Source organism: Triticum aestivum, chromosome 6B (assembly GCF_018294505.1).
Source record: "Triticum aestivum cultivar Chinese Spring chromosome 6B, IWGSC CS RefSeq v2.1, whole genome shotgun sequence".
Classification (NCBI taxonomy): Eukaryota; Viridiplantae; Streptophyta; class Magnoliopsida; order Poales; family Poaceae; genus Triticum; species Triticum aestivum.
The window spans coordinates 153,603,880-153,630,274 of NC_057810.1; the positions used below are offsets into that span (position 1 = coordinate 153,603,880).

Sequence of the window (26,395 nt, forward strand, 5' to 3'; positions counted from 1 at the left end):
GTACTAGGGATGCCCAACCCCGAAATGAATAAATGAATTTACTTTATTTTGTCAAATAATAAATTCCTTGGAAAGTGTTGGTATGTAGGGCACCCGTGGATACGACTAGCCATGGAAAGTGAAAGTTATGGTGGAAAAAGGAATAAACTTTTTTTTGGGAACCGCCTATGATGTATCTAGCATGGAAAGTGTTGGGGTTCTCTAAGTCGTTTTCGTTGGTAGGAAAAGTATGCCTCTCAAAGATAATTTTATCTCTCAATTTAAGCTTTGAGCTCTGGCACCTCTACAAATCACTACTTCCCTCCGTGAAGGGCCTTTCTTTTACTTATGCAATTTTTATTTTGAATCTCCATCTTCTCTTATAAATCACCAACTAAGGGGCACTATGATCGTATTTGAGCATTGGGTGTAGCTAATATTCGAGTATGTTTCATGAATGGATCAATGATTGAGCATGATGGGCTAGGGATAACTTGCTTTAGTGTTGATATTTTGAAAGACATGGTTGCTTGTTGGTACGCTTTAGTATTAAAGTCTTCATGTCAAAACTAGACTATTGCTTTGAACCATATAAAAGTCCATATGTCCATGCCATAAATAAAATATGTGATGAACATGTTATGCAGCATTCCACATCAAAAATTCTGTTTTTATCATTTACCTACTCGAGGACAAGCAGGAATTAAGCTTAGGGATGTTGATATGTCTCCAACGTATCTATAAATTTTTTTTGTTCCATGCTGTTATATTATCATTCTTGGATGTTTTACAATCATTGTATAGTCATTTTATATCATTTTTTGGTACTAACCTATTGACATAGTGCCCAGTGCCAGTTGTTGTTTTCTGCATGTTTTTTACATTGCAGGAAATCTATATCAAACGGAGTCCAAACGCAATGCAACTCCTGGAGGATTTTTTGGGCCAAAAGAAAGCCAATGGGCCAAGGAAGCACCTGAGGGGCTGCTCGAGGTGAGCAGCACCCACCAGGGCGCGTCCTTGGGGGCTGTGCCCACCTCGGGTGCCCCCCGAACCGCCTCTTTGATCTATAAATACCCAAATATTCCAGAAACCCGAGGGGAGTTGAAGAAATATTGATCCAGACGCCATAGAGTCCAGAGCCACCAAATCCAATCTAAACACCGTCATGGAGGGGTTCACCACTTCCATTGGTGCCTCTCCTATGATGCGTGAGTAGTTCTTTGTAGACCTACGGGTCCGTAGTTAGTAGCTAGATGTCTTCCTCTCTCTTGATTATCAATACAATGGTCTCTTGGAGATCCATATGATGTAAGTCTTTTGGCGGTGTGTTTGTTGGGATGCAATGAACTTTGAGTTTATGATCAGATCTATGTTTTTATCCATGAAAGTTATTTGAGTCTTCTTTGATCTCTTATATGCATGATTGCTTATGGCCTCGTATTTCTTCTCCGATATTTGGGTTTTGTTTGGCCAACTTGATCTATTTATCTTGCAATGGAAGAGGTGCTTTGTAGTGGGTTCGATCTTACAGTGCTTCATCCCAGTGACAGAAGGGGAACCGACACATATGTATTATTGCTACTAAGGATAATAAGATGAGATCTATATCTACCGCAATATATAAACGGATCTCGTCTACATCATGTCATCGTTCTTATTACATTACTCTGATTTCTCATGAACTTGATACACTAGATGCATGCTGGATAGCGGTCGATGTGTGGAGTAATAGTAGTAGATGCATGCAGGAGTCGGTCTACTAATCTTGGACGTTATGCCTATATAATGATCATTGCCTGGATATTGTCATGATTCTTTGAAGTTCTATCAATTGCCCAACAGTAATTGTTTTCCCACTGTTTGCTATTTTTCTCGAGAGAAGCCACTAGTGAAACCTACGGCCCCCGGGTCTCTTTTCATCATATTTGCCTTTGTGATCTATTTCCCTTTGCATTTATTTTCAGATATGTTAAACCAAAGATACAAAAATACCTTGCTGCAATTTATTCGTTCCGCGATCTATTTATCCTATCTACCACTTTTTACCTCATGTTTTTGCCTATCTTGAGGCGCCGTACCCGAAAGGGATAGACAACCCCTTTAACAGGTCAGGTTGCGAGTATTTGTTACTTGTGTGCAGGTGTTGTTTACGTGGTGTGAGGAGTTTCTCCTACTGGTTCGATAACCTTGGTCTCATCACTGAGGGAAATACCTACCATCACCATACTGCATCATCCCTTCCTCTTTGGGGAAATACCGACGTAGTTCTAGCAGACATCAGTTATCAATGAGCCCTTGCATACCATAATCCAAGCATTGGTTTGTGAGCTAAATATCGAAGAATTCGTTTCACAGACTGGTGGTGTGATTCCTTCGGTGTCGCCTGAAATCGGGCACACATGAAAACACTAAGCATGATGTTTGGCCTAGATGCACATAGGTAAAGAAGCAAACCAATGATGGAGAGATATACCTTCTAATCAAAATCTTTACCATTTTCGTCAATGCAGAGTTAACCATTAGTAGGCGTTGATATTATGAGGCCTTTGCAGTCTTGCATGCCGAATTTCTTCAAGCAATCTTTTAGGCATTTCTCTTGAGAAATGAAGATGAAATGGGTCTGTTGACGAATTTGAAGACCAAGAAATAATTTCAGTTCTCCCATCATAGACATCTGATATTCTTCACGCATCATATATGTGAATTCGTCATTGAAACTCTTGTTAGTGCAACCAAACATAATATCATCAACATATATTTGGTGTATGAACAGTTCACCATTCATAAGACTTTGTGAAAAGAGTAGGGTCAAGTGAATTGGGTTTGAATCCCTTTTTCTTCAGGAATTCCTTCAACGTATCATACCAAGCCCGTGGGGCTTGTTTGAGGCCATAGTGAGCCTTTTTTTTCAATCTGAAGACTTTGTCAAGATGCTTTGGATCTTCAAAACCTGGTGGTTGAGCAACATATACTTCTTCCTCGGGCTTACCATTGAGGAATGCACTTTTCACATCCATTTGATATAAGAGAATATTATGATGGTTAGCATATGCAAGCAATATATGAATAGCTTCAAGCCTAACAACTGGTGCAAAGGTTTCACCAAAGTCAAAACCCTCAACCTGTGTGTAGCCTTGTGCTACAACACGAGCCTTATTCCTTACCACTTGTTCATTTTCGTCTTGCTTGTTGTGGTAGATCCACTTAATGCCGATGATAGTGTGCTTGTGTGGATTAGGTCGATACACAAGCTCCCACACATTGTTGAGCTCGAATTGTTGTAATTCTTCTTGCATGGCTTGAATCCATTCAGGCTCCAGAAATGCTTCATCAACTTTGGTGGGCTTTGTGATAGAGACAAATGCAAAATGCCGACAAAAGTTAGCTAATTGTGAAGCCCTTGATCGAGTGAGGGGACCAGGTGCATTGATGTTGTCAAGCATCTTCTCAATCTGCACTTCATTCACCACTCGTGGATGAGCTAGGCGAAGAACTTGTTGTTGTTGAGCATTTTCCTCAGTGTCATTTTCTTCAGGATCAGCAGTTTCTTCATGACGAGGAATGATCACTGAGGGAGTCCTGGATTAGGGGGTGTCCGGATAGCCGAACTATCACCTTTGGCCGGACTCCTGGACTATGAAGATACAAGATTGAAGACTTTGTCCTGTGTCCGGATGGGACTTTCCTTGGCGTGGAAGGCAAGCTTGGCGATACGGATGTGTAGATCTCCTACCATTGTAACCGACTCTGTGTAACCCTAACCCCCTTCGGTGCCTATATAAACCGGAGGGTTTTAGTCCATAGGACGAACAACAATCATACCATAGGCTAGCTTCTAAGGTTTGGCCTCTTTGATCTCGTGGTAGATCTACTCTTGTACTACCCATATCATCAATATTAATCAAGCAAGAGTAGAGTTTTACCTCCATCGAGAGGGCCCGAACCTGGGTAAAAACATCGTGTCCCTTGTCTCATGTTACCATCCGCCTAGACGCACAGTTCGGGACCCCCTACCCGAGATCCGCCGGTTTTGACACCGACATTGGTGCTTTCATTGAGAGTTCCTCTGTGTCATCATCTTTAGGCCCGATGGCTCCTCCGATCATCAACAACGATGCGGTCCAGGGTGAGACTTTTTCCCCGGACAGATCTTCGTATTCGGCGGCTTTGCACTACGGGCCAATTCGCTTGGCCGTCTGGAGCAGATTGAAAGCTACGCCCCTGGCCATCAGGTCAGATTTGGAAGTTTGAACTATACGGCTGACGTCCGTGGAGACTTGATCTTCGACGGGTTCGAGCCACAGCCAAGTGCGCCACACTGTCACGATGGGCACGATCTAGCTCTGCCGCCGGACAATACCCTGGAGGCTGCACAAGTGTCCGCTCCGACCCTTAGCTCGGAGCCAACTACGCCGACCGAGGACGGGTGGCTGGACACCGCCTCGGGGGCTGCTATCCCTACGGCGATGGAGCCGAATACTATCCCTGTCCTTTGCAAGGCTCGTAACTCCAAGGTACCGGACTCCTTCTGAGCTCCGGACCTTCCACGCCCCTGCCAATCGAACCCGATTGGGCGCCGGTCATGGAGTTCACCGCCGCGGACATCTTTCAGCACTCGCCCTTTGGCGACATCCTGAATTCACTGAAGTCTCTCTCTTTATCAGGAGAGCCTTGGCCGGACCACGGTCAGGAAGGCTGGGATGCGGACAACGAAGAAATTCAAAACCCACCCACCACCCACTTCGTAGCCACTGTCGATGATTTAACCGACATGATCGACTTCGACTCCGAAGACATCGACGGTATGGACGGTGATGCAGGAGACGACCAAGAACCAGTACCTACAGGGCACTCGAAGGCCACCTCGTCCTACAACATTTACATGGTGGACATCCCAAAAGACAGGAACGGCGATGGAAAAACGGAGGATGACCCCTCCAAGAAACAGCCTAAGCGCCAGCGTCAGCGGCGCCGCTCTAAATCCCGCCACAACAAAAACGGTGATTCCGGCACGGGAGACAATAACACCCCGGAAAGTGCCAAAGACAACCCCCTCCAGCAGGATTCAGCACAGGAGGATGAAGAAGCCAGCCCTCATGAGAGAGCGGCAGACAGAGAGGTAGAGGATGATAATTACATGCCTCCCTCCGAAGACGAGGAAAGCCTCGACGACGACGAATTTGTCGTGCCTGAGGATCCCGTCGAACAGGAGCGTTTCAAACACAGGCTTATGGCCACGACAAGCAGCCTCAAGAAAAGCAGCAGCAGCTTAGAGATGATCAAGATTTGCTAGCTGACAGATGGACTGAAGTCCTTGCGGCCGAAGAGTACGAATTCGAATGCCCCTCCAAGAGCTACCCAAAACACAGGCTGCTACTCCGATTAGAGGAGGAAGCACTCAAACCTACATCACCAACGCAGGATGTGGCCGACCGGCCACCTCGTGGCTGCGACAGAGAGGCCTCTCGGCCCTCCACTCAAGCTGCATCCTGGTGCCGCTCAAAAAATACCAAGGCACGGGGAAGTGTGCCAGACCTGCGAGATATATTGGAGGACAAGGCAAGGCAGACAAGATCGATCTACAGATCGCATGGGCGCCTTACTACACGCGACGACAACCGTCATGCCGGATACAACAAATCCGGCCGGGCCGAACACAGCAGACAAAACCCATTTGAGCTATGTCGTGATATAGCCCAATACAGAGGCGCCGCACACCCACTATGCTTCACAGACGAAGTAATGGATCATCAGATCCCTGAGGGTTTCAAACCTGTAAACATTGAATCATACAATGGCACAACAGATCCTGCGGTCTGGATCGAGGACTATCTCCTTCATATCCACATGGCCCACGGTAATGATCTACATGCCATCAAATACCTCCCACTCAAGCTTAAAGGACCCGCTCGGCATTGGCTTAACAGCTTGCCAGCGGAGTCAATTGGTTGTTGGGAAGACCTGGAAGCCGCATTCCTCCACAATTTCCAGGGCACCTATGTGCGACCACCAGACGCCGATGACCTAAGCCACATAATTCAGCAGCCAGAGGAATCGGCCAGACAATTCTGGACACGGTTCCTAACCAAGAAAAATCAAATCGTCGACTGTCCGGATGCAGAGGCCCTTGCAGCCTTCAAACATAACATCCGCGACGAGTGGCTCGCCCGGCACCTAGGACAGGAAAAGCCGAAATCCATGGCAGCCCTCACAACACTCATGACCCGCTTTTGCACGGGAGAAGACAACTGGCTAGCTCATAGTAACAACATGACCAAGAGCCCTGGTAATTCGGATACCAAGGACAGCAATGGCAGATCGCGTCGCAACAAGCACAAGCGCCGCATTAACAGTGATAATGCTGAAGATACGGCAGTCAATGCCGGATTCAGAGGCTCTAAACCCGGTCAGCGGAAAAAGCCATTCAAAAGAAATACTCCGGGCCCGTCCAATTTGGACCGAATACTCGATCGCTTGTGCCAGATACACGGCACCCCCGAAAAACCAGCCAACCACACCAACAGGGATTGTTGGGTGTTCAAGTAGACAGGCAAGTTACATGCTGAAAACAATGACAAGGGGCTGCATAGCGACGACGAGGAGGAACCCCGGCCGCCGAACAATAGAGGACAGAAGGGCTTCCCCCTACAAGTGCGGACGGTGAACATGATATACGCAACCCACATACCCAAAAGGGAGCGGAAGCGTGCACTAAGGGACGTATATGCGATGGAGCCAGTCGCCCCAAAGTTCAACCCGTGGTCCTCTTGCTCGATCACTTTTGATCGAAGGGACCACCCCACTAGCATCCGTCACGGCGGATTCGCTGCATTGGTTCTAGACCCAATAGTTGACGGATTTCACCTCACTAGAGTCCTGATGGACGGCGGCAGCAGCCTGAACCTGCTTTATCAGGATACAGTGTGCAAAATGGGCATAGACCCCTCAAGGATTAAACCCACAAAGATGACCTTTAAAGGCGTCATACCAGGTGTAGAGGCCAACTGTACCGGCTCAGTTACACTTGAAGTAGTCTTCGGATCTCCGGATAACTTCAGAAGCGAGGAGTTAATCTTCGACATAGTCCCGTTCCGCAGCGGCTATCACGCACTGCTCGGACGAACCGCATTTGCAAAGTTCAATGCGGTGCCGCACTACGCATATCTCAAGCTCAAGATGCCAGGCCCTCGAGGAGTCATTACGGTCAACGAAAACACCGAACGCTCTCTCCTAACGGAGGAGCATACGGCGGCTCTCGTGGCGGAAATACAAAGTAGCCTCTCAAGACAATTCTCGAGTCCAGCTATTAAATGTCTGGACACCGTCAAGCACGCCCGGAGTAACCTACAACAAGACCGCCCGACACATCCCGAATTCGCGTAGCAATGCGGCCCCAACCCCAGCCCTCATGAAATTGCGAAACCAGTACTACACGTACATAATTACGCCCTGGAAATACCATGGGCATAGGGGGAGGGGCACGACCACGGCAGGCCCAGAATGCGGCTCAACCGCACCAGGGGCTCCCGATTGTGTAATTCTTTTTTCTTACTTTCAGGACTCCTTTATCAAGAAGCCCTGCCCGGCAGTAGAATCGCCAAACACACTATGCAACAGCCGAGGAAGCAGAAAGCTACGTCGAGTGTCCAGGTGGTCTCTATAACAAGCAGTATACCTATTTTACATATCATCCCGCAGCTTGCTTCTGGAGGAGGACATGTCAAATAGTCCCGTCCCTTGCTTATCGCACTATTTGTATCGTTCTACTTTTACCGCAACTTTTTTCTATTATTGCATTCCTTTTTTTAACCTGTATATGTTCACTTATGACATGTTGCATCCGTACGCTTTGGTACGGCCAAATACACCAGGGGCTTAAGTACCCCAAAATATGGTGTGATAAGTCCGAACACTTTCACAAGTGCGGCACCCCGAACTTATAGCATTATATGCATCGGCTCCGAATCATGCCTTGGGTCAATAGTTGGGTTTACCCGACTCCCATGTTTTGGTACCTTACGTTCCGTTATATCGGCTAAGGTAGCGTTGGGAGAACCACTGCGATTGTGCCCCGGTTGAGCTAGGTTGAGCACCTCAGTGGAGAAAGCTAAAACTGACCGTCATGATAGGGCAAGAGCCGGTCGCTATTCGAGAGGTTTTTGAGTCCCTAAAGACTTATGTCGCTTAGAGCGAGGAGCCGGCTTTGTCCGGCCCAGGCGTGGATAGCGCCCCGAATCCGGTCTTCCGAATACTAGGGGCTTCGCCGAAATTTAAAATTATAGAATTCTATGGCTAAATGAGAGTGTTCAAGCATTATAGTCCGGTTGCCTTGTTCGTTGCGTTGAGCGCCTCCCTCGAAGGACCCAAGAATGGGAAAAAGAGCACTCAAGTTTATCCCGAACACCCCAGCACTCGCGGCACGGGGGCAGAAGCCGACGACTCGCCATCTCTCAAAATTAATAAACAGCCACACAGAAGGTAATATTTTAAATTCACAAGCATTGCTTAGCGCATATGAACTAGTTTTCAAGTGTACATGATAACAAATGCGAGTTTACTCAAAAATTACAGCTTTGGAGCATTCACCCGCTATAAGGCGGGCACCCTTTAGGACGCACGCATAATACATCTCGGGTGTGCGATACTCCTTGCCCGGCGGTGGAGCGTCCGTCACAAGCTTCTCAGCATCCATCTTGCCCCAGTGCACTTTAGCACGGGCAAGGGCCCTACGGGCACCTTCGATACAGACGGAGCGCTTGACGACTTCAATCCATGGACAGGCATCCACCAGTCGCCTCACCAGCCCGTAGTAGCTCTGAGGAATGGCTTCCTTAGGCCACAGCCGAACTATGAGGCCCTTCATGGCCTGTTCGGCCACCTTATAGAGCTCGACTAGCTGCTTCAGCTGGTCGCTCAAGGGCACCGGGTGTCCGGCCTTAGCATACTGAGACCAGAACACCTTCTCCGTCGAGCTCCCCTCCTCGGCCCGGTAGAATGCGGCAGCATCGGACACACTGCGGGGCAGATCTGCGAATGCTCCTGGAGAGCTCCGAATTCGGGTAAGTAACAAGTAATTCACTTTCACGTGTTTGCTTTGCATGAAGAATGCCTTACCCGCCGCTATCTTCTTCATCGCCTCAATTTCCTGGAGGGCTTTTTGGGCTTCGGCCTTAGCAGCTTTGGCACTCCCAAGAGCCGAGGCGAGCTCGGACTCTCGAGTCTTTGAGTCATGCTCCAAACTCTCGTGTTTTTCCATGAGAGCCTGGAGCTCTTGCCGCACCTCCGCCACTCGCGCCTCCTGCTTCTCTCGCTCGGTGCGCTCCGCGGCCGCATTGCCTTCGGCCTTGGACACCGCTTCCTTCAGGGTCGCCACCTCGTTCGTGGCCCCTGCAATTCTCACGTTATTCCTGCTATCTTTTTGCAACCACATCTTTTATATACTTCCATAAGGTACAACTTACCTTCCTTGTCCTCGGGCCGCTTTTTGGCAAGGCCGAGTTCATTCTCGGACCACTCGAGGCTCTGCTTCAATGCATCAACCTCCGCAGCCAGTGCGGCAGAGGTCAGCAGCGCAACCTGCATTCCCCATATTGACATACCTATGTTAGACTCCTGCGTACATCTTTTTAGATCCTCAGTTCGTCTTTTCTTTCCGAACACCAAACTGAGCATTAGGGGCTACTGTCTATGCGGTAATATTTTTACATGTCTTAAATACATACATCAAAGCCTGCTAGAAGGCTGGCACAGGCTTCGGTCAGCCCGCTCTTGGCGGATTGAACTTTCTGGATCACCACACTCATAACAGTGCGGTGCCCCTCATCGATGGAGGCGCCGTTAAGCGCCTCCAGCAAATTATCTGGTGCCTCCGGTTGGACGGAGGTCACCGGTGTCACAGTCTTGCCCTTCTTACGAAGGGGTCGCCTGCCGGACTCCGGAACCACTGAAGGTTCCGGTGTGGAGTCCGGCCCAGGGCCCGACTTAGAGCCCTTTGGGGTTTGATCCCCCTTATGCCCGGAGTCCGGGAGGTTGCCTTGCGGCGCCTCCGGGACCTCCTCCTCCTGGTTGGGCCCCTTTTGGGACCCTACCTCGGTGTCATCCGCAGCGCGAGGAGAGGAGGCGGCCGGAAGTGAAGTACTATTCACGTCCGACGGAGCCAGGGAGCCACTCGTTGAAGTGTCGAGCCCGTCCTTGGGCGGGCTGCAGGGTTGTACTCGGCGTCAGGAGACTCTATATGACAAATGAAAGGCCATGAGTTATTCTGGTATTCGGATACTTACGATGTCACCGGGGGCTTATCCCTCAGTGGCCACTCCTCTTCGCCGTCGTCGGCGTTGGTGGAGAAGTCCGGAGGAAGGGTCCTTCCCTTCTTGGACCCTCCGGCCTCCCCAGTTGGGGCGGCCTTCCTTTTCTTCTCTCCCCCCGCTGGGGGGAGGCCTCTTTTTCCTCCTCCTAGTCTTCACGGGAGGAGTCCGCCTCAGAGTCATCGGACGATGAGTCCGATAACACCTGGCGTCGGGAACTCTTTCGAGTTCCCGTGGCTTTCTTCTTGGCCTTCTTCTCCGGCACCACGTGAGGTGCTGGAACCAGCAGCCCCGTCAATCGGGCGTCCGCTGGGTCTTCTGGCAAGGGAGCCGGACAGTCAACCTGCCCGGACATCTTCTGCCAGGCCTGTCAAAGGTAAGGGAGTTTAGATCCCGCATAGAGTCAAACTATGAAAAATGAGTGTCATGTAAAGGATAAATAGCTTACCTCGCTGGCTTGACGCTGCGAGCTGAATCCGCGATCTTCGGTAGCGGATGCGGGAGCCTCGGTGCCCTTGAAAAGCACCTTCCAGGCATCTTCGTACGTAGTGTCGAAGAGCCTGCTCAAGGTATGGTGCTGTGCTGGATCAAACTCCCACAGGCTGTAGGCCCGTTGTTGGCACGAGAGGATTCGACGGATGAGCATAACCTGGACTACGTTGACAAGCGTGAGCTTCTTGATCACCAGGGTTTGTACGCAGGTTTGGAGTCCGGCCAGCTCTTCTGAATTACCCCATGTCAGGCCCGTCTCTTTCCAAGAGGTAATCCGTGTAGGGAAGCCAGATCAGAATTTGGGGGTTGCCACCCATTTAGGGTCACGCGGCTCAGTGATGTAGAACCACCCTGATTGCCACCCCTTTATGGTCTCCACGAAGGAGCCCTCGAGCCATATAACGTTGGGCATCCTGCCCACCATGGCACCTCCGCACTCCGCCTGGCGGCCGCCCACTACCTTTGGCTTGACATTGAAGGTCTTCAGCCACAAGCCGAAGTGGGGCCGGATGCACAGGAAGGCCTCGCACACGACGATGAACGCCGAGATGTTGAGGATGAAATTCGGGGCCAGATCGTGAAAGTCCAGGCCGTAGTAGAACATGAGCCCCCGGACAAATGGGTGAAGTGGAAAACCTAGTCCGCGGAGGAAATGGGTGAGGAACACCACCCTCTCATGGGGCATGGGGGTGGGGATAAGCTGCCCCTTGTCGGGGAGCCGATGTGCAATGTCGCTGGACAAGTATCCGGCTTTCCGCAGATTTTTTATGTGTCCCTCCGTGACGGAGGAGACCATCCACTTGCCTCCCCCTCCGGACATGGCTGGGGAAGGTTGAGGCGAGATGTGCGGACTTGGGCGCTGGAGCTCGAGTGCGCGAAGATGGATAAGCAAAGGTGGAAGAAGGCGTCGATGGAAAGAGTGGATCCTTATCCCCTTATATGGGCGGATGAAGCTATGCGTCCCCACCAGCCTGGTAAAACTCGCTCATCTCCCAAGCGCCATAATCAATGGCGCGGTTGGGTTACCCACGCCCGTATTGATGAGAATCCCAGAATAAGGGGACACGATCTCTGCTTTGACAAGACGTGCCAAGGAAACCGCCTCACTAAATGTGCTGAGGTGGGACAATAAAACGATTCGAATAAAGGCTTGGCCGTGGTGTGATGTCACGCCACGGAATACGTCAGCAGATGGAATTTGTGTGAATATTATTCTCTCTACGGTGGTATGTGGAACTTATTTTGCAGAGCCGGACACTATCCTTGTGTTCAAAATCTTCTATGAAGTATTCAGAGGAGGAACCCGCCTTGCAATGCCGAAGACAATATGCGCGCTGGACTCATCGCCATTGAAGCCTGGTTCAGGGGCTACTGAGGGAGTCCTGGATTAGGGGGTGTCCGGATAGCCGAACTATCACCTTTGGCCAGACTCCTGGACTATGAAGATACAAGATTGAAGACTTCGTCCCGTGTCCGGATGGGACTTTCCTTGGCGTGGAAGGAAAGCTTGGCGATACGGATATGTAGATCTCCTACCATTGTAACCGACTCTGTGTAACCCTAACCCCCTTCGGTGCCTATATAAACCGAAGGGTTTTAATCCGTAGGACGAACAACAATCATACCATAGGCTAGCTTCTAGGGTTTGGCCTCTTTGATCTCGTGGTAGATCTACTCTTGTACTACCCATATCATCAATATTAATCAAGCAGGAGTAGGGTTTTACCTCCATAGAGAGGGCCCGAACCTGGGTAAAAACATCGTGTCCCTTGTGTCCTGTTACCATCCGCCTAGACGCACAGTTCGGGACCCCCTACCCGAGATCCGTCGGTTTTGACACCGACAATCACTTCTTCTTCAGATATTTCTTCACTGGGCACAATTACACCAGTGCCCATCAGCTTGATAGATTCCTTAGGAGGCATTTCATCAGCACATGAGGCAGGTGTTCTCTTTTTGAGCCGTTAGTTTCATTGAACCGCACATCTATAGTTTCAACAACCTTGTCGTGGTAGGTGTTGAAGACTCTGTAGGCGTGCAAGTCCTTTCCGTAACCAAGAATAAAACCCTCATGTACTTTCGGTGCAAATTTAGAATTGTGATGTGGATCTCCAATCCAGCATTTAACACCAAAGACTTTGAAATAACTTACATTGGGCTTCTTGTTAGTAAGCAGCTCATATGAAGTCTTCTTGAGGAATTTGTGAAGATATACCCAATTGATGATGTGACAAGTAGTATCAATTGCTTCAGACCACCATCGACGAGAAGTCTTGTATTCATGAAGCATAGTGCGAGCCATCTCAATGAGTGTCTTGTTCTTGCGTTATACAACTCCATTTTGTTGAGGAGTATATGGAGCAGATAGCTCATGAGTGATACCAAGTTCATCAAGATAGTCATCAAGGCTGCTGTTCTTGAACTCTGTGTCGTTGTCGCTTCTGATGTGCTTGATCTTGGTACCATAATTCGTCATGGCCCGATTTGCGAACCGTCTGAAGACACCCTGCACTTCAGTCTTGAAGGTAATGATATGCACCCAGGTGTAATGAGAATAATCATCAACTATGACGAATCCATATAGTGATGCTGCATTGGTTAGTGTGGCATAATGAGTAGGACCAAAGAGATCCATATGACAAAGGGACGAGTAGTGGTCATGATTGTCTTTGTTGAGTTCTTGGATCTGGTCATCTTTCTAGACTCGCAGACACCGCAAAGGTGATCTTTGATGAATTTGACGCCCTCAACGCCAATGATATGCTTCTTCTTGACGACTGTGCTCAAATTCCTCATGCCAGCATGTCCAAGTTGTTGATGCCATAGCCAGCACTCTAAAGCTTTTGCTAGTAGACACGTGGCCGGATGATGACCTAGAGAGAAATCTACAATGTACAAATTGCCTCTCTTGAAGCCTTCAAAGACTTTGCACTTGTCAGATTCCATTAGCACAATGCATCTATATTTTCCAAATATGACAATCATATCAAGATCACAAAGCATTGTGACAAACATGAGGTTGTATCCTAGGGACTCGACAAGCATCACTTTTTCCATGTGTCCATCCTTTGAGATAGCAACCTTACCTAGACCCAATACCTTGCTTTTTCCTTTGTCAGCATAGGTGATATGCTTCAGATGAGACTGAGTAAGGGGAGCATCGTGAGGAGATTCCTCTCACTAGTCATGCGATTGGTGCAGCCACTTTCCAGAACCCATTCTGTAGCTTTTGGAGTATCATCTTGTAGAAGCATTAGTCTCACTTACAAATTCATATACTTCAGTTTGAAGAATATGACGATCAATTTCGTCAGTGAATTTCATCAATAAGAACATAACTAGCAGCACAGGGATGTGTGAAATGAGGAATTCATTTCATCATGATTAGGTTGCATCCCAACAAGCATTATGTCAGGTATTCAGTAAATTCATCAGACATTCATTGTGTCTGAAGACCTGACCCTGCAGAAGAGATTAGTTCTTCTTCTTAACCACCCACATATGAATGAGTGCCCGAGAAGAAATGTACTGCAAGGCATTGATAGAGAACTTAGGCATAGAAGAATATGCATTTCTTTTCACAGGAGGAGTATAATACTCATAAGATTATGCAGAGAAATTTTTAGCAGTTTTGTGCACATAGTGATTGAAGAATAATGCACATATTCATCAGAATGCTATTTGTTTCCCTAGGAAGAAGTGTTATTACGAGCATGAGTTGGCCCGCGCCCATTTGACGACTTTGGTCTAGGTGAATAATTTGCCCTAAGGTTTTTCTTCTTCTTCGGTGGTGTCATGATGATGTTCACCTAAAGATTTTGAAGACGAATTTTGGGCACCCAGATTTTCTTCACTAGGGGACCATTCTTGTAGTTAGTACCAACAAATCTAGCAAATACTTCAGCCTTTTGATTTTTGAAAAGCTTATAGTTGGAGTCAAATGACTCATCAGAAAAATGTGGAGAATCACAATTGTAGGCAGATAGAGTGGATGGATCACCTAGAGGTCCTTTTGCAGCAATCCATGTGGTTTTGGGATACTGCTCAGGTTTCCAATAAGATCCATCTGCATTTAGCTTTCTCTCAAAAGCAATACCCTCTTTTCTAGGGTTCATGTTCAACTTCTTGAGCACATCACAAAGATTTTGGTGTGCCCTTTGAGGCTTTTGTACATGCCAGTGACGTACAATTCCTTCATACCTGCATTTTCACAAGTAACACTTGTGATCTCCTCAGATGAGGGGATTGAAACCATAGAGACATTTGAAGATATAGCAGCAATTGAAGCATTTGAACATTCAGCTAAAGAATTTGCACTAGCACGTTCAAGGCATTTTAAGCATGGAGCAACAAATTCTTCCTGAGAGGTGCTGATCTTTTGAGGGAGTAATGAATCGTTGTTTTTCTAGAGATCATCATGAGACACTCTCAGCTTCTCGAGTTCTTGCTCCCTTTGCAGAAATTCACAGGAAAGCTTCTCATGTTCGGCTGAGAGGGCCACATGACGACTTTCAAGTTCGTCATACTTTGATTGAAGACGCTCAAGCTCATCAGTCAAAGTTTGAGTGCATTCCATTTAATCGTTCAACCGATCATCGCTTTTATATAGCATAATCCTCTACATAGCAGTTTATTTCCTTGTGGCAATATTAGCAAGTTTGGAATAGCTAGGAGTCATGTTTTCATCAGTTTCACCTTCACTTTAGAAAGATGAGGAACATTTGTGTACCTTGGTGCCTTTGGCCATGAGGCACGTAGCTGAAGAAGACGAATGTGGATCGAAAGGCATCGTCTTGAGTGACTCCTTGAACTTGAGGAACCAGGGATCTTGACGAGTACGGTGCCCTTCATAGACATAATAGATTCTATCCCAAATGAGCTTAGCACTGCAGAGATCCATAATACGCCTGAACTCGTCTCTGGATAAACAAGAGCAAATGACATCCCTCGCTCTAGTATCCAGTAGAGTGCACTTGCGAATTTCATCATCGTTGGTCATCTTGCACAGGTCAGTCAATCCTATCTCAGTAACAGTCCACAGCTCATTGTTCATCGATAAGAGATGCTTCTGCATCATGGCCTTCCACATGGGATAATTTGTGCCATCGAAGATGGGCACGCAGCGGAGATCTTGATCATACATGTGATCGACATAACTAAAACTCCAGGTTGTTAAATCAAAATCGCACATAACAAGGGAGTACCTTGCTCTGATACCAATTGAAAGCGCAGGTTTACTCCTAGAGGGGGTGAATGGGAGATTTTTAGAAAATCGTCAAACTCTGATGAATTGGACGAAGATCAAAGTGATGAAATAGAAATGCTAGGGAACTAAGTCATCACAACAATGAAAAACATGCATACATGATACATACAAATGAAGAACATGCAATCATATAGTCATACAAGCATGAGGATGATAAACTAAAGAAATAGAATATAGCTTGATGAAATTCTTTAGTTCAAGTTCTTTAGAAAGTAGATCACAAATTCTTCAGTAGCGGAATAAACTAAAGGGATGGGTGATGAATTTGAAACCAAGTTGACTCGATGAAGACACAACGATTTGGTAGATCATTTCCAGTTGCTGTATCAACTATACATCTGGTTGAGGCGGCTGAGATGAACTCAGAGGGCACACGGTCCTCATCGTATGCCTCTTGAGCTAAGGTCACTTAGACCTAGCCCAATCACTCATGGTAAGTCTTCAAGGTAGACTTCCAAAACCTTCACAAACTTGTTCACCGGCACACCACAATGACTCTTGGTGTACTCAGAACGTGACGCCTAACCGTTTGTAAGAATGGCGGTCTTCAAAGGTAACAGGCATCGGATCACACAGATCAACCTCATCAGTGATGCTCAATCACTTTGGCTCAAGGTTTTTCCTCACTTAGGATTCTCTCAAAGTCGTCAGAGGAAGGGTTAGTCTCAAATGACAAGTGTATAATTCTCCAGAGCAGCCAACCAGCAAGTGGTTGTGGGGGCCGGCTATTTATAGCCAGGGCAACTCGACATGAATTGTCATAAATGCCCTTCTCTGATTCGACCGTTGTCAGGATAAGGATCCACTCGACAGTTGGCCCGCGGCATGGCAACGATCGGATTTTGAACTCTCAAATTCGTCGGGGCACTCAATTTCCTCATGGTAGGCAGATTGCACTGGAAAAATCCTAACTCCTCAGCCTGGCCAAAATCAGCAACGACCAAATGAACTTCTCATTGTCGCTAGCAAATGCGCCACTGTTCCGGAGATTTCTAAAGGCTTCACTCGAAGCGGCTTGTGTGTGTATAGGTTTGAGCGTCACTTTGGAAATGTGAACTATGATTAACCTAGACCCCCTTTAACAATATGTTTTTTCCTATGACTCAAATAAGAAGGAAACTACGAAAACAGAAGTCTTCAATCTTCTAGTCTTCACATCAATTTCTTCAAGGCTCGTACCAATTTCATCACCAAATTCTTCACTTGAAGAAATCCATTTTTAGGGGTCGTCTTTCATGTGTTAAACCAAATCTTCAAGGACTCTATCTTCTGTGTATACTCACAAACACATTAGTTCCTCAACCTATTTGTCTTCAATACTCCAAAACCACTAAGGGGGCACTTGATGCACTTAACAGTAGCAAGCACACATAAGCCTCTTTATATCTTCCTCAAAACAGCCACCATACCTACCTCTTATGGCATTTCCATAGCCATTCCGAGATATATGGCCATGCAACTTCCACTGTTGTCATATTGCTTTGCATGATCATATAGCTGACATAGTATTTGTGGCTCAACCACCATTCATCATTTTTTATACATGTTATGCTACATCATTGCACATCCTGGTACACCGCCAGATGCATTCATATAGAGTCATATTTTGTTCTATTATCGAGTTGTAATTTTATGTTGTAAGTAAATGGAAGTGTGATGATCATCATATTCATTATTAGAGCATTGTCCCAAGTGAGGAAATAAAAAAAGAGGCCAAAAAGAGCCCAACAAAAAAAAGAAAAAAGAAAAAAATGAGAGAAAAAGAGAGAAGGGGTAATGTTACTATGCTTTCCACATTTGTGCTTCAAAGTAGCACCATGTTTTTCATATAGAGAGTCCCCTATGCTTTCATTTTCATATAACTAGTGTGAATTTTTCATTATAGAACTTGGCTTGTATATTCCAATGATAGGCTTCCTCAAATATCCGAGGTCTTCATGAGCAAGCAAGTTGTATGCATACCCACTTAGTTTCCTTTTTGAGCTTTCATACACTTATAGCTCTTGTGCATCCGTTGCATGGCAATCTCTACTCCTTGCATTGACATCAATTGATGGCCATCTCCATATCCCGTTGATTAGCCTCGTCAATGTGAGACTTTCTCCTTATCAATCTCTACCACCCTACTCTATTCCACCCATAGTGCTATATCCATGGCTTGCGCTCATGTATTGCGTGAGTGTTGAAAATGCTGAAACGTGTTAAAAAGTATAAACCAATTGCTTGGCTAACACTAGGGTAGTGCATGATTTATACTTTGTGTTAAGAACATGAAGCGCGACAAGGCTATATGATTTTGTAGGGATAACATTCTTTAGCATTGATATTTTGAAAGGCATAATTGTTTGTTGGTATGCCTTATTATTATAGTTTTTATGTCAAACTATAGACTATTGCTTTGAATCACTCGGATCTTAGTATGCATGCCACAAAAGAGAGATTACATGATGAACATGTTAGGTAGCATTCCACATCAAAAATTCTATTTTTATCGTTTACCTACTCAAGGACATACAGTAATTAAGCTTGGGGATGCTTGATACGCCTCCAGCGTATCTATAATTTTTAATTGTTCCATGCTATTATAATATCAATCTTGGATGTTCCATATGCAATTATATATCATTTTTGGGACTAACCTATTAACTTAGTGCCAAGTGCCAGTTGCAGTTTTTTGCCTGTTTTTTGTTTTGCAAAAAGTAAGTACCAAACGAAGTCCAGATGCCACGAAACTTTTTGACGATTTGTTTCTAGACAGAGGAGACACTAGAAGCTTAAGGAGGAAGTCATAAGGCGAAGGAGATGTCCACGAGCCACCAGGGCGTGCCCAGGGGGTAGGCACGCCCTGGTGCCTCGTGGGCCCACCTTTGCCCCGTTTGACCTAATTCCGCCTCTATAAATTCTCTAAAATCGGGAAACCACCAGAGAGCCATCCAAAACCCTTTTTCCGCCGCCACATGCTTCTGTTCTCATGAGATCACATCTGGAGACCTTTTCTGGTACTCTGCCGGAGGGAGAATCAATCACGGAGGGGCTCTACATCAACCTTGTTGTCCTTCCGATGATGTCTGACTAGTTTACCACAGAGCTACGGGTCCATAGCTAGTAGTTCGATGGCTTCTTCTCTCTCTTTGATCTTCAATATAATGTTCTCCTCGATGTTCTTGGAGATCTATTCGATGTAATCACTTTTTTGCGATGTGTTTGCTGGGATCTGATGAATTATGGGTTTATGATCAGATTATCCATGAATATTATTTGAGTCTTCTCTGAACTCTTTTATGCATGATTATTATAGCTTTGTATTTCTCTCCGATCTATTGATTTGGTTTGGCCAACTAGATTGATTTATCTTGCAATGGGAGATGTGCTTTGTGATGGGTTCGATCTTGCGGTGCTCAATCCTAGTGACAGAAGGGGACATGAAACATATTTGTATTGTTTCTATTAAGGATAAAATGACGGGGTTTATTCAAATTAATTGGATTTACTTTGGCTACATGTCATTTTGATTAAGGTGTTACTTTGTTCTTTATGAACATAATACTCTAGGTGCATGTTGTATAGCGGTCGATATGTGGAGTAATAGTAATAGATGCATGCATGAGTCGGTCTACTTGTCTCAGACGTGATGCCTATAAACATGATCATTGCCTTGTATATCTTCATGATTATTCGCTTTTCTATCAATTGCCCAACAATAATTTGTTTACCCACTGTATGCCATGTTCAAGAAAGAATCCTCGAGTGAAAACTATGGCCCCCGGGTCTATCTTTATCATATATTAAAATTCAAAAATACCTTGCTGCAATTTTATTTATTTTATTTATTTTGTGTTTTTGTTTATCTCTCAATCAGTACGAGATTTGATCCTTGCAATTAACCTTCAAGGGATTGACAACCCCTTGTTCGCGCTGGGTGCAAGTATTTGTTATTTTGTGTTTACAAATTACTAACGAGGTGTTGTGTGATTCTCCTACTGGATTGATAACCTTGGTTCTTAACTGAGGGAAATACTTATCTCTGATGTACTGCAACATCCTCTCCTTTTCGGGGAAATCCCAACGTAACTCACAAGTAGTAGTGGTTAGGATGTTGTTGTCAACAAGCGATGTTCGACAACGGTGTTAGTCAGGGGCGGCGCCAGCGTGGGGTCGTGTAGGGGCGGCCGCCCTGGGTAAATTTTTCGTACCTAGGGTACCCACCCTACTACTTTGTCTGGTGACACCATGGGAGATAGAGTCAGGAGGTTCCGTCGTAGACTGTGAGGTCAACTCGAGCAGGAAGACGAGATAGAGAAGATAACGGTTCGTTAGATGGGCCAACGAGAAAGTCATAGAAAATCATAAAACCGTAGTCAAGGCCCAACAGAATAAGAGCCCATTATTTTCTATAGCCTTTGAGAGTTGATGTTCCCAACTCCTACGATTTCCATCAAGCGATCACTCATCCACGCACGCCGCCCCGCTGAGTCCCACTGATGGCGCTCCATGGAGAGGGGTCCCTCTGTTCGTGCTACTCAGGGTGCCGTACACACGGGAGATGACATCGTCGTCGCCGCCGCCACATGGCCCGCTCAAAATTACAAGCGAGCAAACAATAGCAGGTTCTTCCACTCTCCCCCAATCTTCTACTCTTTCGTTCTAGTAGGTTTCAGTTTCGTCTCACTTGGCCTACTTCCTGAAAATTGGATACTAAAAAGAGAATTGTTGGGATTGAAGACCAGAAAATTGTTGACCATTTCCATGGCATAAGGAACCCTAGTGGCCATATACAAAGTCCTCTTCATATAACTATAACTTAGTGGCAAATACTTGTCTTATCTTTTGTTTGACAAGTGTCATTTTTGATAGACACTTTTTTAATGTTCCTAGTTCTTGAAATTGAAACTACTTTGAAAAGTAACCGTGTTCATCGTCTTGTCTAAATGCATACTACTACTTCGCCAATTACTTGGGTTAATTGTCTTTGTTTGATTGCATTGTGGCTTCAATTTTTTGTTTCCTTTAAATGTTTGCCCCGGGTAACTTCAAATCCTAGATCCGCCACTGGTGTTAGTGATCCAGTGCGGTGGATTTTCAACAGCGGCATGACCTGGCTAGGTCACTGGAGAAGAGGCAGTTGATGCATGGTCCTGGATGATGGTCAGCTTGACATCAGACCTGGACCTACCGTGCAGCGGCATGGATGTTTTTCTTCAGGTTTCCTTTAGGGAGTCATTGAGTTTGGTTTCGGGCAGCGAGGTGCGACAATACCATTGTTTAGGAATTATGTTTTCTTCGTCCCCCCCATTCCGTTGGTGTGTACATCACCGACAGAGGGCGTGTGGAGTCTTGTCTCCGACGGGTCTTTCGGGATCCGGGATCCGGTTGGTTTAGCTTTCCCGTCCATTTGTATGGATGCGGACTGCGTTCATGATCTTTGGAGTTTCTACATGACCTCATCGGCGTTTTCTTCTACAGGGCGACGATTAGCTTTATAGATCATGGCCGCCGTCGTCTCCTGGTCTGCATCGATAACTTCCTAACCGCTGCTTCCACAAGCTCTTGGGTTATAAAATGTCTGCTCTGCTGAGGCGGAGGCTCGGAGGCGATTGTACTAGGGGCTTCAATAGGCTTAGGCCCACCCTTCAAAAATCATATTTTAGCTAAATATACCATTTAAAAATTATATCGAGGCGCTTTACATACAACAATTCGACCCATTTGCTAATTAGACTTACAACTTATTGTTTTAAGCCTATCCTCCATTGTTATGCTAGATTCGCCACTGCTCAGAGGTGGTATAAAGGTTTGCTCATGACGCGCCGCCAGTAAATGCAGGAGAAAGAAGACTTCGTCACCCTCAAGAATTTGAATGCATTTTTAATCTCTTTGTATGGATGCGTTTGGAAGGATTCATGATACTTAATATATAGACTTTCGCAATATTTGTTTTTGCAAAAATTGGCCACCAGTAAATCATTGTATATTTTTTTAGGGACCAAAAATTAGAGAATAAGTATTTGGCAGATAAGGCTATTTATTCCAAAAGCATCGGCGGAAAAAGAGCAGGCAAAAACGGTGCGGATCGAACGGCCACGATCCCACCTCAAAAGCCCACACGCCACGCGCTCCATCGCAGGTCGCAACCCATCTTGCGGCTACTACACCCGAACGAGGCCCTCTGCCTAGGGTTCCACCCCCGTCGTCCGATCCGATCCCGTCCCCCACCATGAGCGGCCACCACGACGCCAGCAAGCCCTACCAGCCCCGCCGGGGCCCGGAGCGCCCCCCGCCGCAGCAGCCGGCGGAGGACGAGGAGGCTGCCGCGGCTGCGGCGGCGATGGCCGAGGTCGAGGCCGCGGCGGGGGCGATGGAGCAGTACGAGCCGCATCTGGAGCACGGGGAGGAGGAGGAGGAAGAGGAGGAGGGGGAGGAAGAGGGGGAGGAGGAGGGAGAGGAAGGGCATGGGTACGCGTACGATTATGTTACCGGAGAGGCCGTCCCGATGGACGAGGAAGGCGCTGCGGCCGCGGCGCACGCCCACCACGGGGCGGCGGGGCCGCACGGCATGGAGGCGGGCGGCGCACCGCAAGCCCCGTCGAACACGCTCACGCTCTCTTTCCAGGGCGAGGTGTTCGTCTTCGAGTCTGTGTCCGCCGAGAAGGTGCCGCGCTTCTGATCCCTATTTCACTCTCCTGCCCTGATGTACTTTGATTGGATGGATATGAATCCTTTGATTTGGTAATTTATCAGGTGCAAGCGGTTCTCTTATTGCTTGGAGGAAGGGAGCTCGGCCCGGGTATGGGCGTGGGGCCGTCGTCTTCAGCATCATACAGTAAGGTTTAGACCTCTCTTGGTGAGCTGTATCATTTATCCGTTGAGAAGCTTTCGAATTATGTGGTGCCCATGTCATTGTGTGTACCCTGTGATATAGAGGTTGAATTCACATCGGATGGCATCGCTGATGAGGTTCCGCGAAAAGCGCAAGGAAAGGAACTTCGATAAGAAGATCCGCTATTCTGTTAGGAAGGAAGTTGCACATAGGTCAGTGCTAGCTTGGTAACATAAAAGGTAGCTCTGCCCTTTGCATGCTGTGTCATGACTCTATACATACTTTTGTTCACATTTGCAGGATGCAGCGCCATAAAGGTCAGTTCACATCATCAAAAGCAAAGGCCGAAGAAGCCGCAGCTGCGGCTAATTCAGATTGGGGTGCAGTGGAAGGTCGACCTCTTTCTGCGCCTGTGTAAGTCCACAAACTGTTGTACTGATTATATGCAAGCACTTGAAAATTTCTTTTATCCGGATTCCATAAGTTGAGAATGACGATATTTGCATATTGTGAATAAATGATTTCGTTGTAAATCAGTACCGAAGTTAGGTTCGGTGTGATGTCCCCATATGCCTGCGCAGGATAGCCAGGAGCTTGCTGTTATGAACAATGCGTGGTTTAGTGTCTAGTGCAGTGCGTTAGTTGCCTGGCTTCTCGTTGGCTCTATATCACTATCTGGATACTCTTGTGTACAAGGTTGTCCTGTAAGCCCATGATATGATGCTACATAGAACTGAATTCAGTGAATTAAAATGCTAGCTTGAAGATATGCATCTATCATTGTTACCAAGGCTTGCACTCACTATTTTTTGCTATTCGGTTGTTGCTTGCCGAACATTTTGTTGGTATTAGTTGAAGTACCTGTGATCTTTGGATGGCATGAGATGCTTCTTGAACACTTCTATTTGTACATGTCACTGTTTATCTGTAGCAACAGCTTGCTTCAGAATACAATGTGCCCTAGTTATTGCACATCTAAGTGACTCAATCAAGCATAGAAAAGGAAAAGAAAAAAGAAAGAAAATACCTGCATGAATCTTCGGGTAAAATCATTGGCACAAGACTTCGATGTGCAATACTTAGGGCACATTTAGATGTGCTTTAGCAAAACTGTTTTTGATAATTGTTTCACTATCCAATTCTTTCAGATGCCAGCATTGTGGTATTAGTTCTAACAATACACCTATGATGCGTCGAGGACCGGATGGACCAAGGACTCTGTGCAATGCATGTGGACTCGCGTGGGCAAACAAGGTACTTAAAATTCTTGTGGTATTGTGTTAGTATGTTCATTTACCTTGTTGTTTGTACCAACATCCACAGCACTACCGCAGGTTCTGTTGTTGCACAACCTATATATTGTGAAGAGGTCCTGTCTCCTTTAACATCAATAAGTAACAATCTCTTAGTTGTCTACAGTCCAGCTGTAACAATATATCCTTCTGTACCGTCTATTACATTGGATGCTGGTTCTCTGATATTCTGGGAAGATGGTTTTAACTTTATCAGCAACAATGTGCTTACATCAATACAGGAAAAGTAGTCACAATGTTTGAGTGCCTCATGCCTGACTTTGCATTTACATATTGATATGTTAATGATTCTTCAACGTGTTTCTCCTTCCTAGGGTATGATGAGAGAGGTCAAAGGTCATACACCTTTGAAAGTTGTGCCGCCAGCAACCGATGACGCTGTAAGCACTAATTCTCCCCTTCCATTAGATTAACAGCCTACCTTATCAGATTTGATGTACTCCCTCCGTTCCAGAATATAAGGTGTATTGTTTTCCGTGCAAGTCAACCATTTGAATGTTTGACCAAGATTATAGAATAAAATAACAACATCTGCAATACCTAATAGATAAAATATGAAACTACTTTTCATGATGGATCAAATGATATAAAATTTCGTATTGTGGATATTGATATATTTTTCTAAAAACTCGGTCAAATATGCACTCGTTTGACTTTTGAAAAAACAACATATAAAGGAACTGAGGGAGTATATAATTTACTATTTTTGTATATTTTCATAACCTGAAGCCGAGATTGTGTACCATTTTCTGAACTGCTAGAAGCTTCTATTTTAAACTCTTGATGAAACTACAACAAATATACATGTCCCTATCAAAATTAGAGGGCTGGATTTTTTTTGAAGTACAAACGTCATATGGTTAGGATTTTCAAAGAATAAAGAGTCTCTTTCTGTATTTTGATTGGTTCAGTTATCTCATTTAAATATAATTCTCATAACCTGCAGCAGAATGGAGTTGCTGAAGCACCCACTGCTGAGCAGCAACATCTCGCACTAGAAGCTGCACCAGAAGCACCAGTAGCTCCTGCTCCTGCTGCCAATGGCCATGATTCATAGCCATCAGGTGATGGATGCTTCAGAGGACTCTGCGTTTGTCATGGAGTTGCATGCTTAGAAGTTATAATCGGCATAATTTGAACTGGAGGCTTGCAATGTGCGCATTGTGGTGTGGATGTACCGACGGTCTGACTCTGTTGCCGCATGTGTATATAGAGATAATGGATGTTTTTCGACATGGGTTTTTCTGAGTGTTCATTAGGTTTAAATCTTCTAGAAATGACACTGTTAGCGACAGCAACATCTTCTCCTGTATGGCTGTTTTGCTGCTTTAGAATCGTATGAGATAATCTGTTAGACAAGTGCTTCAGGATGACATTTTTTCATTAATTATACATGGATATGTCTACCAGATAATTTGCGTGTACTTGGTAGCGACTTGGTTGGCTACATGAAGATGTTTAACTTACCATACAAGAAGGTGGCCCATGTTTTGCTATTATTTGATTAAGCTTTTGTGTGTGTGTTATATTTTTTAAGAGTAAAGTCTTTTAAAACTAAACGCAGAGCTTTCTCTTGCAATTGTGTGAAGTTTACTCCTGCAAAGTTTATTTGCATAGAAAGACAGGGGAGAGACCATTGATCTTTGCAGTCAATGGGAGAGATTTTGTCTAGGGTATTTTGGTTTTGACGTTCTCTTGTCGTTTGTCTAGATGGTGGAGGCGTCGGTGCAGTGGAATAAGTGTTCCGTCATTGTTGTGGTGTTGTTGGTTTCTATGTTGTCGTGTCCTCGTGGGCATGTTGGGTTTCTGAGATCTGATCCTCGGGGTTGTGAGTGGGGGTATGTTTTCGCCTTAGTTTGCATTGACACCAATCTTTTCAATAACATCCTATCCTACACCTTATTGCTTTGGATTGTCATTGTTGGTCTCTCTCCCGACAATAGTTACAACGACTCTGGCTCCAACATTGAGCTAATCTGGTTTCCATTGTTATCAAGGGTGTTCTTGTAAACTCTGACTTGTTTGATACTTCCTCTGTTCATTTAGGAACAGAGGGAGTATATGACTTCTGGCATAAATAAACTAGTCTATCTTGGTTTCTAAAGCGGGCATGAGTTTTTATTCTTTAATTTACCAATGAAACATGTGTTATAAGCTACTAAAAATACGTCATATGATTCGTCGCCGAACAAAGTTTGTAAACATATCTAGATTTTTGAAT

General features: G+C 45.8%; 1 protein-coding gene across 2 annotated transcripts; it reads left to right on the forward strand.

The window, feature by feature from the left end:
* The first annotated feature begins 22,153 nt into the window (after window positions 1-22,153).
* On the forward strand, window positions 22,154-25,588 carry LOC123136299 (GATA transcription factor 17). Of its 2 annotated transcripts, none has more exons than XM_044555651.1 (7): window positions 22,154-22,693; window positions 22,783-22,869; window positions 22,964-23,073; window positions 23,162-23,275; window positions 24,010-24,115; window positions 24,489-24,554; window positions 25,124-25,588. In XM_044555651.1, the coding sequence occupies exons 1-7, from the start codon at window positions 22,259-22,261 to the stop codon at window positions 25,229-25,231; spliced, it is 1,026 nt and encodes a 341-aa protein (XP_044411586.1). In that variant the 5' UTR covers window positions 22,154-22,258; the 3' UTR covers window positions 25,232-25,588. The 2 variants fall into 2 exon arrangements, with proteins under 2 accessions (XP_044411586.1, XP_044411585.1); XM_044555650.1 differs by having other exon boundaries at window positions 22,155-22,693; window positions 25,121-25,588.
* Window positions 25,589-26,395: the final 807 nt, after the last annotated feature.